This window comes from Pygocentrus nattereri, chromosome 19 (assembly GCF_015220715.1).
Source record: "Pygocentrus nattereri isolate fPygNat1 chromosome 19, fPygNat1.pri, whole genome shotgun sequence".
Taxonomy (NCBI): Eukaryota; Metazoa; Chordata; class Actinopteri; order Characiformes; family Serrasalmidae; genus Pygocentrus; species Pygocentrus nattereri.
Genome location: NC_051229.1, coordinates 27,356,505 through 27,369,574, shown reverse-complemented (window position 1 = coordinate 27,369,574; position 13,070 = coordinate 27,356,505). Strand labels below are relative to the sequence as shown.

At 41.8% G+C, this 13,070-nt stretch overlaps 1 protein-coding gene across 3 annotated transcripts in view; it reads right to left on the bottom strand.

The window, feature by feature from the left end:
- Positions 1-10,042, bottom strand: part of LOC108435733 (period circadian protein homolog 2-like) — a 29,797-nt gene extending 19,755 nt beyond the window's left edge. For 2 of the 3 annotated variants that reach the window (XM_017711755.2, XM_017711756.2), the window contains exons 1-5: positions 9,904-10,042; positions 4,904-5,295; positions 4,124-4,216; positions 2,701-2,855; positions 802-923 (exon numbers count right to left, since the gene is read on the bottom strand). In XM_017711755.2, coding sequence (XP_017567244.1) covers positions 802-923; positions 2,701-2,855; positions 4,124-4,216; positions 4,904-5,226 — 693 coding nt within the window. In that variant the 5' untranslated portion in view covers positions 5,227-5,295; positions 9,904-10,042. Of the gene's footprint in view, positions 1-801; positions 924-2,700; positions 2,856-4,123; positions 4,217-4,903; positions 5,296-9,683; positions 9,791-9,903 lie in introns of those variants that run through there. The other variant, XM_037530954.1, reaches the window with a different exon arrangement.
- Positions 10,043-13,070: the final 3,028 nt, after the last annotated feature.

Here is a 13,070-nt window from a genome sequence, read left to right as displayed (position 1 = left end):
TCCTCCAAGTTACCCTATTATTTTTTATAATTCCTCCTGCTTTGTTTCTGTCTAACGGATAAGGCACTGGCCTCCTAAGCCAGAGATTGTGGGTTCGAGTCCCATCTGGGGTGTACTGCTAGCAGAGTGGTGCAGCGGACGCATGTTGCTCCTTAATCCCATAATCAGCCATCCTCTGCTTGGAACCATCTCTATATGTGGCAGTCATGGGCTGGAGGTTTGGGAACCAGCCTAGTGACCGGAAGGTCACCGGTTTGCTCCTCTGAGCCAACAGTACGTGACTGAATTGCCCTTGAGCAAGACACCTAACCCCCAACTGCTCCCTGAGTGCTGTGGAGCAGTGCACTTGACTGGCACGGTGGGCAGCCCTATCCAGCACAATGCTGGGGAGTTTTATACCCCTCTAGTCAATCACTTGCACTGGGCATGGTGACCTACTGCCCCATTCTATTGGTCAGCACTTTTCTATGGAGATTATAAACTGTATGCATACAATTGTACCTGTATCAGCAAATGGGTGCACCTTAAAGAAGCTGGATTCTCTACACTGTAAACAAATGGCTCATCAGATCAATGAGCCATACTTGTTATGTGGTAACAAGTAACTTAACAAGTTTTATTCAACATAAATAAAAAGTATTTTTTGAGTTCAATAAAACTAGATCAGTTCCTTGTTCCTACATGAAGTGATGTTTTGAGGTTGATCTAATGAGCCATTTTTACAGTGTGATTAGGGGTGTCTGGATAGTGTTTAGACATATAGTGTATACACTTGTTTGTTTGCGTGTGTGTGTGACTCACAGTGTTTTTCAGAGTGTATTCCGAGGTGATCCTGTTGATTTCCTCAATGGTGTAGGAGGACACATCGAGACCGGGTGGCTGGCTGTCGTTTATCATCAGCATCTGATAGTATTCTTCATTAGCTAAAGAGAACAACATACACTTTAGAACCAAGGAGCAAACACAAACATACTCATTAACACACTCACATCAACATTAAATCAAGTTTTTGTTTTAAAGAGTACCAAAAAAGAGCCATAGTTGTTTTTTATATGACCATTGTCCAACCTCTATTTATTCCACTGAATGAAAAAAGGTTGTTTCTGTTACTGTGACTTTAAGACTGATATATACTGATGTATGTACATCTATGTTCTGATTGGCAGCCTTACATTGTTTCTTATTCAAGTACTTCAGGCTGAAATGTGCAGAAAACAAACTAAGTCTGAACTGAACTCCTCAGGGACTGTTTTCCCAGATCTTCCTTGTAAGTCAGATGGGCAGGGCTGAACTTTTGCAGGCTGAACAGATGCTCATATATTACAACAGTAACTCAAAACGGGCTGTTTTACCAAGGTTGTTTTCATAGATGGATTGTATGAACTGTGGAATAAACAGTAAATGTTGTTTACAAGGTACGTTAAACACATTCTAAAAAAGAAAGTCATTTTTTTAGGTTATGGGCTCTGACTATTCAAACTCATGTTCTGTGATGTAAATGTAAATTTTGAGTATCTATATTTTGAATAGTAAGTCAATGGTACACGATAATCTGTGTATCATTCCTGTCAATTTATTATCTGATATTCAAATAATTTAAATTGTAAGGCAGCCTAGTTAACCCCCCTAAAATTACAGTGTACACAGTGTAGAGGAAACAAGGATGGGGGAACATATTACTCTGGGAGCTCTCTTCCTCCAAGTTACCCTATTATTTTTTTATGACTCCTCCTGCTTTGTTTCAGTTTAATGGATAAGGCACTGGCCTCCTAAGCCAGGAATTGTGGGTTCGAGTCCCATCTGGGGTGTACTGCTAGCAGAGTGGGGCAGTGGAAGCGTGCTGGGCCCATAACCCAGAGATCGATGGATTGAAACCATCCTCTACTAGGAACCATCTCAATACAGGGCAGTCATGGGCTGGAGGTTCAGGAACCAGCCTAGTGACCGGAAGGTCGACAGTGTGTGACTGAATTGCCCTTGAGCAAGGCACCTAACCCCTAACTGCTCCCTGAGTGCTGTGGATAGGGCTGCCCACCACTCTGTGCAAGTGTGCTCACTGTCCCTTGTGTGTGTGTGTGTGTGTGTTCACTAGTGTGTATGTGATGTTTCACTGCACAGATGGGTTAGATTGTGGAGGTGAAATATCCCTCTTCTTTTCAAGTGTAGTGGTTGAAATCATTTCTATAAAATGGGACCAAACTCAAAATAAAAAGAGCATCACTTCATTATCAGCTACTAGCGCCGCTCTGTAGGCAACCCTGCCCGTGTGCAGGGACAGCAGAGGCGGGGAAAGTTCAGCTCCTCACTGCTGGGCTTTAGTTTAGGGATCATATGCCTTCAAAGAGGGGGGCAATTATTTATTACCACCCAATTCTTCAATGATGTGAAGCTGAAGTCAAATATTCGCCAGGTTCTTCTTCATGAGGATCATGTAGTCCTAACATTTCACCCCACCCCTCTATCTCAACAAGAACTGGGGCACCCTACCCCTAGATAAAAACACACAAAACAGAGGGGTAGGGGCGATGGATGAAATAGGTTTGGGCCTAGGACCGGAGTTGTGCAGCCCTGGCAGAATTAGAGCCACATGCTGCTGGTACTTTCTCAGGAACAAACAGCTTGTTCGTAAGCCCAGAGAAGTTTGGATATTTATCCTGATCAGTTCAGTAACAGACACAGACAGAAAGTCATGGTCCTCACCTTTAACCTGCTTGACGCAGCGCAGTGCGTATCGGAGCGTGTGCAGAGTGCTCGCTCGTCCTTTGCTGCGTTTGTCTGCTGGAAAGTGAAGCTTCAGCTCCTTCAGTGTCTTAAAAAGTTCTTTCTGCGTCTTCTCCTTCGCTGACTGCTCACTGCTACAGAGACCAGACACACGTATATAGAGGTTAATGCTGATGAGCATTTGAGGCATGGCCATGCAGAATGACCATGTGCACAGGCTCCGCTCCCAGTAAGCGAAGGACTTGTAAATGAATGTTGTTGTGAATGTTACATGTGCGTCAGCGTTATTGGTGCCATTCTGTGCTGAGCTGGGGGGGGTATAGTGTTAATACTGTCAAGTGGAAATTGTATGGTGACCTGGTTGGTGACCTGTCCCACTCTGCCCCATTTCAGACAGAGCTGAGAGGCAATTCTCCCCTGCTGCTGTTCAATAAAAGAGCATTCACAGACTGTGCTGTTTCCCACATCCTTTTATTCGCTGTTGCTACAACACTTTCAGTTGTGATGGCAACTGTACCTGCTATTGCTCACCTTGATGCTGCGGCTAATATGGCCTATTGGATATCTGTACACAAACATAATTAAGCAAAATAACACAGAGGGAGTGTGTTATTGCAAAATACCACCCCGGCTGTGATTTGGTTGCCATAAATCATCACAGCCGTGATGTTATTGGTGTTAACTCACTCCTCGAGTGTTCTACTGCTTTAATACAGCAGTTAAATAAATACAGTAAGAAATGAATAAACTGGCCCTCAACGAGCAGCTTGTTGCTACGTCAGAGTAACGAGCTCCGCCCACTCGCTGCACAGCCGGCAGACACGTCTGGCGAATGGTGTTGGGTTCATTTCTGGCTGATTCCAGGTTGTTCAGCTGTTCTTCTGTCACAGCTGCCCACTGAAAAGCTGCTCAGTGGTGACGACAGTTTGGGAATTTAGTGTCGTCTCCTCTTCAGAGTCGGACCAAATCGGCTGCTGGTCAAATTAGAAATGGCGTCTCAGTGGAGTGAGACAGTGTTTGTGAAAAACCTATGTTGTGGTGAAATATCAGCACAGTTAGAACGCCTCTCAACCAACCAGCTTGTGTGGCCGGAACTAACAGCCTTCACAAGACTGGGAAAATTCCCGAAATTCCCAATGGCCAGTCCACACCTGAAAGCGGTCCAACTACACTAGGGCAGATTTCAATGATTTAAAAGAGAAAGAGAGGAATACTCTGAATGTAATGCCAGGGAGAAATTCAAGAGGTTAAAGAGGTTGTGTGATTGTTGCTCAAAGCAGCTGGCAGTGCAATCATTTTGGTTGTGGCTGAGTATAACTGTTATGACTGTGTTACTGTTTCCAGAGTGTTTATGTGTGCGTGTGTGTGTGTGTGTGTGTGTGTGTGTGTGTGTGATGGTTACCTGCAGCCGCTGGTGGATGGATGGTCCTGTTCCGAGCTCACCATGCTGAAGGCGTTTGAACTGCTGGGAGGAGACGGACTCTGAGAGTTTGAGCTGAAAATAAAAGGAGTAAACAAGATTAACAGACTAAAACCAAAGTTTTTGACTGAAAAAGAACTTCCAAAGATTATCTCACAACAAAGTGTCAATTTAAGACTTCACAACTCATTTAATGGTAGCACTAATCGTCATATGATTAAACGATGATTTAAAAAGCTGTTTCTTTCACTCTCCTCTCCAGAACTGTTCAAAAAGAGCAGTGATGGAGGGAAAAGGTCGGGATCTCTTTCCTGGTTCCTATGAGCGACATTAAACAAGCGATGATCGCTATAAGCTCCTGCTGGTGAGCGTTCACAGCTGTTTCTTCTCTTAAAATGATGCGCATAAAAGCAACGTGCACGCTAATAGCTTCCCCTTATGAAGACACTTTGTACTGCTAAACATGCACAAGTGTTTTCTGATTGTTGTATATAGTTTTTAATAAATATTTCTTTTTTAAAGCAACATTTAACTCCATAGGAGCCTAATCAGGTTAATTGGCAATACAACGCCTGCTCAATAATGATCATTCTATAATTCTTAATTCTCTATAAGTCTTAATTCTGGCCATGGGACTGATTGGTGTGGTGGCTTCAGTGGCTAATATGGTATGGATTAAAAGTTAAACGGCATGTATCGATAATCTATGATGCCATCGCTTGGGTGGAATAGCAGACAGAACACAACCTAGGAAATTCTCACCTCTTGTTGCTCCCCGACGACTCCAAAAATGCAGAATCTTTGCCGTTCCCATTGGAGCTGCCCACGGATTCGTTGCAGTGGGACTCGTTGCCATGCAACTCGTTGCCGTGGGATTCCGTGCTGCTCCCGCTGGACCCGTTCCCGCCCATCTCTATGTCATCATGCAGAGGGGGGCGGGCCCCTGGGTCATGACTGCTGTCACTGCCATCTGAAGCCCCGCCCATTCGGTGCAGATGAGGCATGGAGCCACAGGTAAACTCCGTCTCCTCCTCCTCGGACCCAGCCCTGAACAGGTAAGGCTTTGGCTCCGACTCACTTGACATGGACAGGGTCAAGGATCACGGCTCAGATTGCTGGTTGCCTGATCTGATACATAGTACAACGTGAAGAAGCTGAAAGAAAAGTGACAAGTGAAAGTCAATTACATAACACAACCTGCTCAGTTAATCTAGAGAAAGTGATTTGGGACAAATGCAGAAGCGTGGCCGTAATTAGCTTTAAGACACAGAGGTCCAGACCTCGGTAGTTTCGGAAAGGTTTAACGAGATTCAGGGTGGAACCGAGACTACTTAATCAGCAGTGATAGGCCCTTTTCACATTTCCGCAGGGTAACGGTGCTTCTGCTAAAGCAACGACGATGAGTAGAGCGTGTACAGCATGTACAGTTCGAGCTTGAAGCGAAAACTGCCTCGTCTCAGTTTTTCTGCTGACGATGAGCAGAGAAAAAAAAAACTGTTTGTGCAAATAATAAAGGAATAAACTTTGTCACATGGAGGAAAATAACCTCTGTGCCAGCATTTCAACGGTGGTAATGTCACACTGAATACAGTTTAAAGTGCTTTAAAGTTGCTGTTGCAGCCGCTCTCAGATGAACAGTTTTCATTGGTGGTTGCTGGAAGATGTCTACAGTGGTGCTACAGACCTTGACGACGTGGCACACTTCCTGTTGAAATGTGTGCATTTAGCTTTTTGCCAACTAGTTCATTGCAACCGTTTCAACATCTCCAGCTAACATGGCTAATCCAGCATTTTGGTTGAAGTTTTTTTATCATTCAATTTACTAGCTGTGTACCATAAATCAGGTTCTCCAGGTGAAAAGTTGGCATTTGTTCCTTTTCATAACCGAATGTTTTAAATCCGAGCAGTAGAGTAAAAGCCTGGAGGCGAGATCACACTTAGAACAGATCATTTCAGTGGATTACGGTTCAGTTATGTTCCCTGACTAAAGGCACTGAGATGGAGCCTTGAGGGTCCCACCCCAGTGCCTACAGGGTTAATTTCGTACCTTTTTCTCTAAAAGTGTGTGCATCTTAAAAAGCACTAGACCAGCCTAAAAGAGTGACTGTGCATAAGGCACCTTGGAAAAGTACTCCAGCCTTGCTCTGCCTAATTGTATGCTCGAGTCATTTTGCCACCTCCTGAAAACTACACAGTTGTTGTTCAATGTTAAATTGACCATTCAACAAATTTCCATTCAATCCAAGAGTGAGGTCAACATAAAATGCAGTTGCAGGTATATTTTCATTTTTGTTCATCTTCTTCGATATAAATTACACTATTTGGATCACAGACTGATTTCGATCTGTTAGACTTCTGTGTTCAGTAAAGTACAGAATTTTTAAGGCCCAATAAACTGCAAGCAAAAAAAGGAATTAAAATTTCTGTATTCTCTGCAAATGTATCAGACTATTAGCATTTCAAAAGCCTGAGCTGCACAGCCTCATTTATGTACATGTGTCTGCTATATAATGATTTACCCAACCGGACACACGAGCCAAAGCCGATACACCTCACACACTCCCTCTAGTGCGCGCGTTCTCTCTCTGTCTCTCTCTGTGTCTCTCTCTCTGTGTCTCTCTCTCTGTGTCTCTCTCTCTGTGTCTCTCTCTCTGTGTCTCTCTCTCTGTGTCTCTCTCTCTGTGTGTCTCTCTCTCTGTGTCTCTCTCTCTGTGTCTCTCTCTCTCTGTCTCTCTCTCTCTCTCTGTGTCTCTCTCTCTCTCTGTGTGTCTCTCTCTCTCTGTGTGTCTCTCTCTCTCTGTGTCTCTCAGGTTGTTAAGGGATAAGTGACAGATCAGAGTTTCCTCAGAACACTACTCAGCAAGCAGAGCAAATAACACAAGAAAACATGCATAAAGGTAAACGATCCTGATGATGATGATGATGTCTGGTTCCATCATCATCTTTGTGTGGCCATTTATTTTGGTCCATCCTTTATGACACAATAATAATAATAATAATAAACATAAAAGAACATCTGGGCACATAATACCATATAACATATTTGCAATGATTATATGTTCCAAATATTTGTGATTACAGATGCCATGTATATTATATATATATAGATATAAAACATGTACATTTCTATATGTGACAGTAATATTAAGTATTATATGTAAGCGCCTATGTGGAATGTGTCTATTTGTAATAATGTGTCCCAAATTAATTATATGCCTCAAATGTGTTATTTATGTGTCAGTACCAGTGGTGGACAGTAACTGTAACTGTAACTGTAACTGGTGGACAATAACTGAGTAACTAAGTAAATGTAATTATTTTCTGTACTTTAGTATTTTTGGAGTATCTGTACTGAAGTTTCTCCGTTCTGGGCGACTTTTTCCTTTCACTCCACTACATTTCAGAGTCTAATATCCGACTTTTTCCTCCTACATTTTGAGAAATCTGTCGCTCTTTTTGGTTTCTGTGTTTATAAAAACGTAACATGTCAAAACGAAAGAAGCGCAAAGCCAGAGCACCAATCAGGGCCTAGCAGTCACTTTGTTTAGAGCTGGTTTTGACCTGTTGGTCATACCGACCCAGTGCAGCACACGGTTCAACGTCAGCACAGCAGCGTAAATCTTTGGGAGAGTCTGTTCAACATAAATGATGAACTAACCTAACTTTGTGTAAATAGAGCACAATATAGAAATATGTCCACATATGCAGTCGTGACTGACGCGGCTTTTTTCTGAATTTCTACAAACACCATTTCATTTTATAGTAAATTAGTTTGGGCTGGTTTATGTTTATGAACAGAGGCCTACAGATCAACATAGTAAAGGAGCTCATCTGTGATCCTGAGTTTAAAGCCAGTTTTTATTAAACTTAAACTTAGAACTAAGTTGCATTAAGTTAATGAATCTTTTCTTAATCTTAATCTTTTAGTACTTTTACTTTTGATACTTAAGTACATTTGAAGCTAAATACTTTAGTATTTTAACTCAAGTGGAGGTCTAAAGGGAGGAACTTCTACTTTTACTGGAGTAATATTTTACCTTGAGTGTCTCGACTTTAACTCAAGTACATGGTTTATGTACTTTGTCCACCACTGGTCAGTACCCACAAACAACAGACATACTTTACATAAGTGGGAAATATTTTACATAATCACTGATGCTGTAAAAGAAAGTTTCATTAGTTATGTTTATATAACCAACAGAAAGACAGACATACACACTGCTTACAGAAGCCGTTATGTCAGGACCAACAGGGTGTGTGCATCACCTTAGAACCTGCAGCATCTGACACACTGTGTTACACAATGGAGCAAAATCACAGAGCGACTGCGGTGCAGTCGTGTAATAATGCATCATATTTCACAGTTAGGAAAGATAGCTAATAAACGGTATGTGAGTTTGGTGGGATATTGAGACAGCAGACATTACACACACTGCAGATATCCGTTTAACAAAAGCACAAAATATCCGAATGATTAAAGAAATCAGCTCTGAAAGCCACAGCTGCAGAAATAAAGCACAGTTTAGAACTAAAACTCTGCAGGCTATGCTATTTAAACATGGTTAGAGGTTCAATATATGCAGGGAATTATTTTATCTGGTGAAGGCTTGTCGAAGTCAATGATGGCATATCAGCGAGAATTTTCACTGTCTGCATTCAAGACATAGGCAAACAAATCCTTTCCCTGCATGTGACATATGGATTTTATATTTTATGAATATGGAGCAGTTTAATACAATAAGTAAATAAGTGATACTTTTTTTGACCAGCTCTGTAAAGAAAAGGACAATCTAAGCACGTATGAAAGGAGGAACTGGACTGAACGATTACGCCCAGTGGCCTAAATGAGGAAATGCAGGCGAAGAGAGCCATAAACGGCTGTGGTACTATTTAAACATCATACAGTGGATCTAGAGTTTCAGCAGAAGTTTTACTGGAAGCATTAAAGCAGGGGAAAAACAAACAAACAAAACTTTGCCATGCGATCACTGGATCCGCAGCCTAAACCACCATTGCACTTAGAGAAAGTGGGGTGGTCAATAAATCTGTCAGTTTATTAGGCTTCACTCTGAGGCCTGGCTTCACTTAACCTCCGACCACTTTCCTAAACACCGTCAATCCAGAAGAGCAGCATAAACATCTTAAATTCTACTGATTTTAGGCCAATACAGTTTGGCCCCAATAACTTGAATTCACATTCATATTCATATTACAATATACACTCCACAAATATCATCCCACCACTGGCCTAAATATCCTGTATGCATTATAATCTCTATATGTAATGTATATATGTTATTGGATATAATGTAAATTTTATTTATTTATTTCACAGCATAAAAATGACATGAAACTTTGAAGAAATTATGATTATTTTTAACTAACAGTGCCCAATGGGGAAACAAAGCCAACCTAAGTAAACAGCGCCCAGCTCCAGGTCTCTCTCTCCCTCAGCCCTGAGAACTCACACGTTGACCTGCAATGCACTGCACGGTACACTGACACAGTTATGTAAAAGTAGAGCTCCGTCGCTTAAACTCACCCTCCAGACTCGATTCAACTCACCGATGCGCCCCTAAACCATCACACGCACTGACCTTCACATACACATGTCGTTAAATCAGCCACGGAGACAAACTACACGCTATAAATGTCTATATTCTTACAGTCGGAGCGAGTCCGCGCATGCGCAGTGCGAGTTTTGTTATGCAACCTATTTTTTAAAACGTTAAGAAGTATAAACGACGAATTCAAGCACAAACCTGGACCAACTCTCAATGCGCCACAATTTCCCTGGGTTTATGAAGGCGCTGGTGTCGTCCTCAGAGCTGCACTTGGAGAAAATTCCCAAACAGCGTCCTACTCCGTACGACCGGCTCCACTCGCGCTGCCCTACTACCAACACCGTGAACGAATCGGCTCTTTTGAAGCGGTTCTATTCAAAGAAACGATCGGTCCGATTCACACGTCCATTCACAATTGACTCGACCTTTAATGCAACGTTTACGTCCATGTTATGCGCATGCGGCGTATAATTATGATACACTTTAACAAATAACGCCGTACGATTCATTCCAATGACATGTTAATCAGTAGATGCTGATTTTTCTTTCACTTATGCTTGGCAATGTAAATGGAAACACTGGTCTGGCATTTTGATCTATAATGTCTGCATCATCATTATTATCATAATTATCATTGTTATTGTTATTAACATTATTGCAGTTAACAATAACAACAACAGTACTAATACTAATACTAATAATATTTGCTGAGTATTTCTGTGTGTAAACTGTGACTTTTTGCCTCCAATAGCTCAAACTATAAACACTATTTGAATTGTTATCAATCGGCTCGCTCAGTTTGATTCACTGAACCGGGCTGTTCGAAAGAGTCGGTTCGAACAGCTGAAACGCAACCTCCTACCGAATCCGGCCGTTCGCGCACTGACCTCATTCTGAGCTCCGCCCTTCCCCAGCCTCGCCGCGCCCCCTCTTCTCGGAGCCTCTCGTTCATTGGCTGTCTCTCCGGGGTTTCCATGGTAAACACTACGACTGACGTCAATCGCTGCTGATTGGTCCGACGCGCCGCCGGTCTGTTTATGTAAACTGGCAGCGCGCAGCACGTGGAGCTCCATGTTGACGCGCGCAGAGGAATCACTGATAATTAGCGTTAATAGTAATTATTAGCAATACTTTAAACATTATTATTATTGTTATTACGCTACGCAGGGAAACGCTGTGAGATCAGAGCTCAAAACGACGGCAAGATGCACTGTTACGTAAACTGAAAAACACGCTAGATCGTGACGTTTTTTTCATTCATCAGGCAAAATATTCGCCCAGATGTGTTGCAGTCAGGGTTTTCACTCAGTGCGTGTTTAATAAAAGCCACCGTGAGTCAGAGTGTAATGCAGAAGTCATAAACCACCGTTAGCCAAACAAAAGACTGTAAACAGTGTAAACACGCGCCTGGCGGAGCTTCTGATTCACACTAAACGTTTTGCTCTGAACTGCTGAAAGCAGCGCGTCACGCAGTGATTCAGGGGCTGGTTGTGTAAGGGCTCGTTTCACTCTCGTGTTAAAGGAATCTCGGTTTCAGCAGCAGCTGCTGTTATAAAACTTGGATCGCATTTTTATTACATAATTTTACAAAATTAAGATCCTCCGGGTGAGACCATTCCACCCGTTTCTATGTCTGCATAAATCAGTGTCTGAGAAGCAAACAGAGTCGTTCCGAGCGACTTGATGGGAAATGGTTCATTTGTCGAGAAACTTGATATTTGTAGAGACTCAGGCAGTCCTGCAACGGGGAAATTTCACCTCTGCATTTGACCCAATAGAAACACCACATACAGCAGGCCCGTAGCCAGCATTGTAATGGGGGGGGATCTTTTCCCCCAAAAGTGGACTTCATTTGGCTCTCTACTCCAATACCCCCTAAATACACGAGCACACTTCAAACCTGTTAATTTAGACATATTTTATTCATTATAAGTTTGTTGTGAGTCTGTTGTTGCTGTCCTTATTTGTTCGTCTGTTGCTCCCCACTGTTAACATAAATTTGGTATAAATGTAAGTGTTACTCAAACTTCCTACATCTGTGATGTGACTTCATTGTCTGTCTCTGTTGCTCACCTCAGTTGTCTGTTGCTTTGTTCCATTGTCTCTGTTGCTGCCCTCCATTGTCTGTCTCTGATGTTGCTGTCCTTTATTGCCTATCTCTCTACTGTTGACATAAAAAGATAAGAATTACTTCATGAGGTACACTATCGGTATGGTCATTAAAACTTAAACATGAATTAATAATGATATAAATTGAAGTGTTCCGTCTTATTCAAATCTTCCTACAACTGTGCTGGGACTTCATTGTCTCTCTCTGTTGCTCACCTAGGTCTGTTGTTGCTCTCCCTCCTCTGTATCTCTGTTGCTGTCTGTCTCTGTTGCTTTTCTTCATTGTCTGTCTATTTTTCCTCTCCATCTTTTGTATCTCACCTTCTTTTTCTTTATTTTTTAATTGGGTCTTGCCTTCAATGTCTGTCTGTTTTTTCTCTCCTTTAGGGTCATTTTACGGGAAATCGGACACTTTGGAACTCAGCCGACACAGATTTTCATCAAACATTGTGTGCCTTTTTAGTGGCAATGTAGAACCCCAGAACTGCATTTGCATGAATCTGCCACTAATATAAAGGGAGAAATGGACTAAGAATGTTTTAAGTAAGAGGGTAGGGCACTACACATTCAACCTTGATTATGTCAATTTAAATTACAAACAGATGGTTTTGATGCTGTTTGAAAGCTCTTTTCTGGCTCTACAGAGTACACAAACAACATTGAACTCAACAGTTAGCCGAGTATAAATTATAAGATATTAAAATACTAAAATCTAAATATTAAAAAAAAATTCTCCACACTTTTCCACACTTAGCCTGCAATGTCATGAACAAACTCTGAAATATTAGTGGCAGATTCATGCAAATGCAGTTTTGGAGTTCTACCTTGCCACTAAAAAGGGCCTAACTGTTGAGTTCAATGTTGTTTGTGTACTCTGTAGAGCCAGAAAAGAGCTTTCAAACAGCATCAAAACCATCTGTTTGTAATTTAAATTGACATAATTGACAATGTTGCCGCCGATTTCTTCCGTTTTCGCTCCTTGTCTGCTTTTTTACCCATTTTCTCAAGTAACTTAATCCCCTGATTCTTATTCTTTCCACTAGCTAACAACAGAAATGGGGGAATTACCGCCACCTACTGGATTGGTGTAAAACAGTCTGAACAAAATGTGTAAAGAGAAACATTAACCATTTTTCTTACTCCTCACTTCTCTGAGTCTACTTTTCTTTTTTATTAGTCTGGATGTGATATTGTAAATTAAGATTTGATGTATATTCACCAGAGATTAACAATTCATTCATTGAATAGCCTACCTA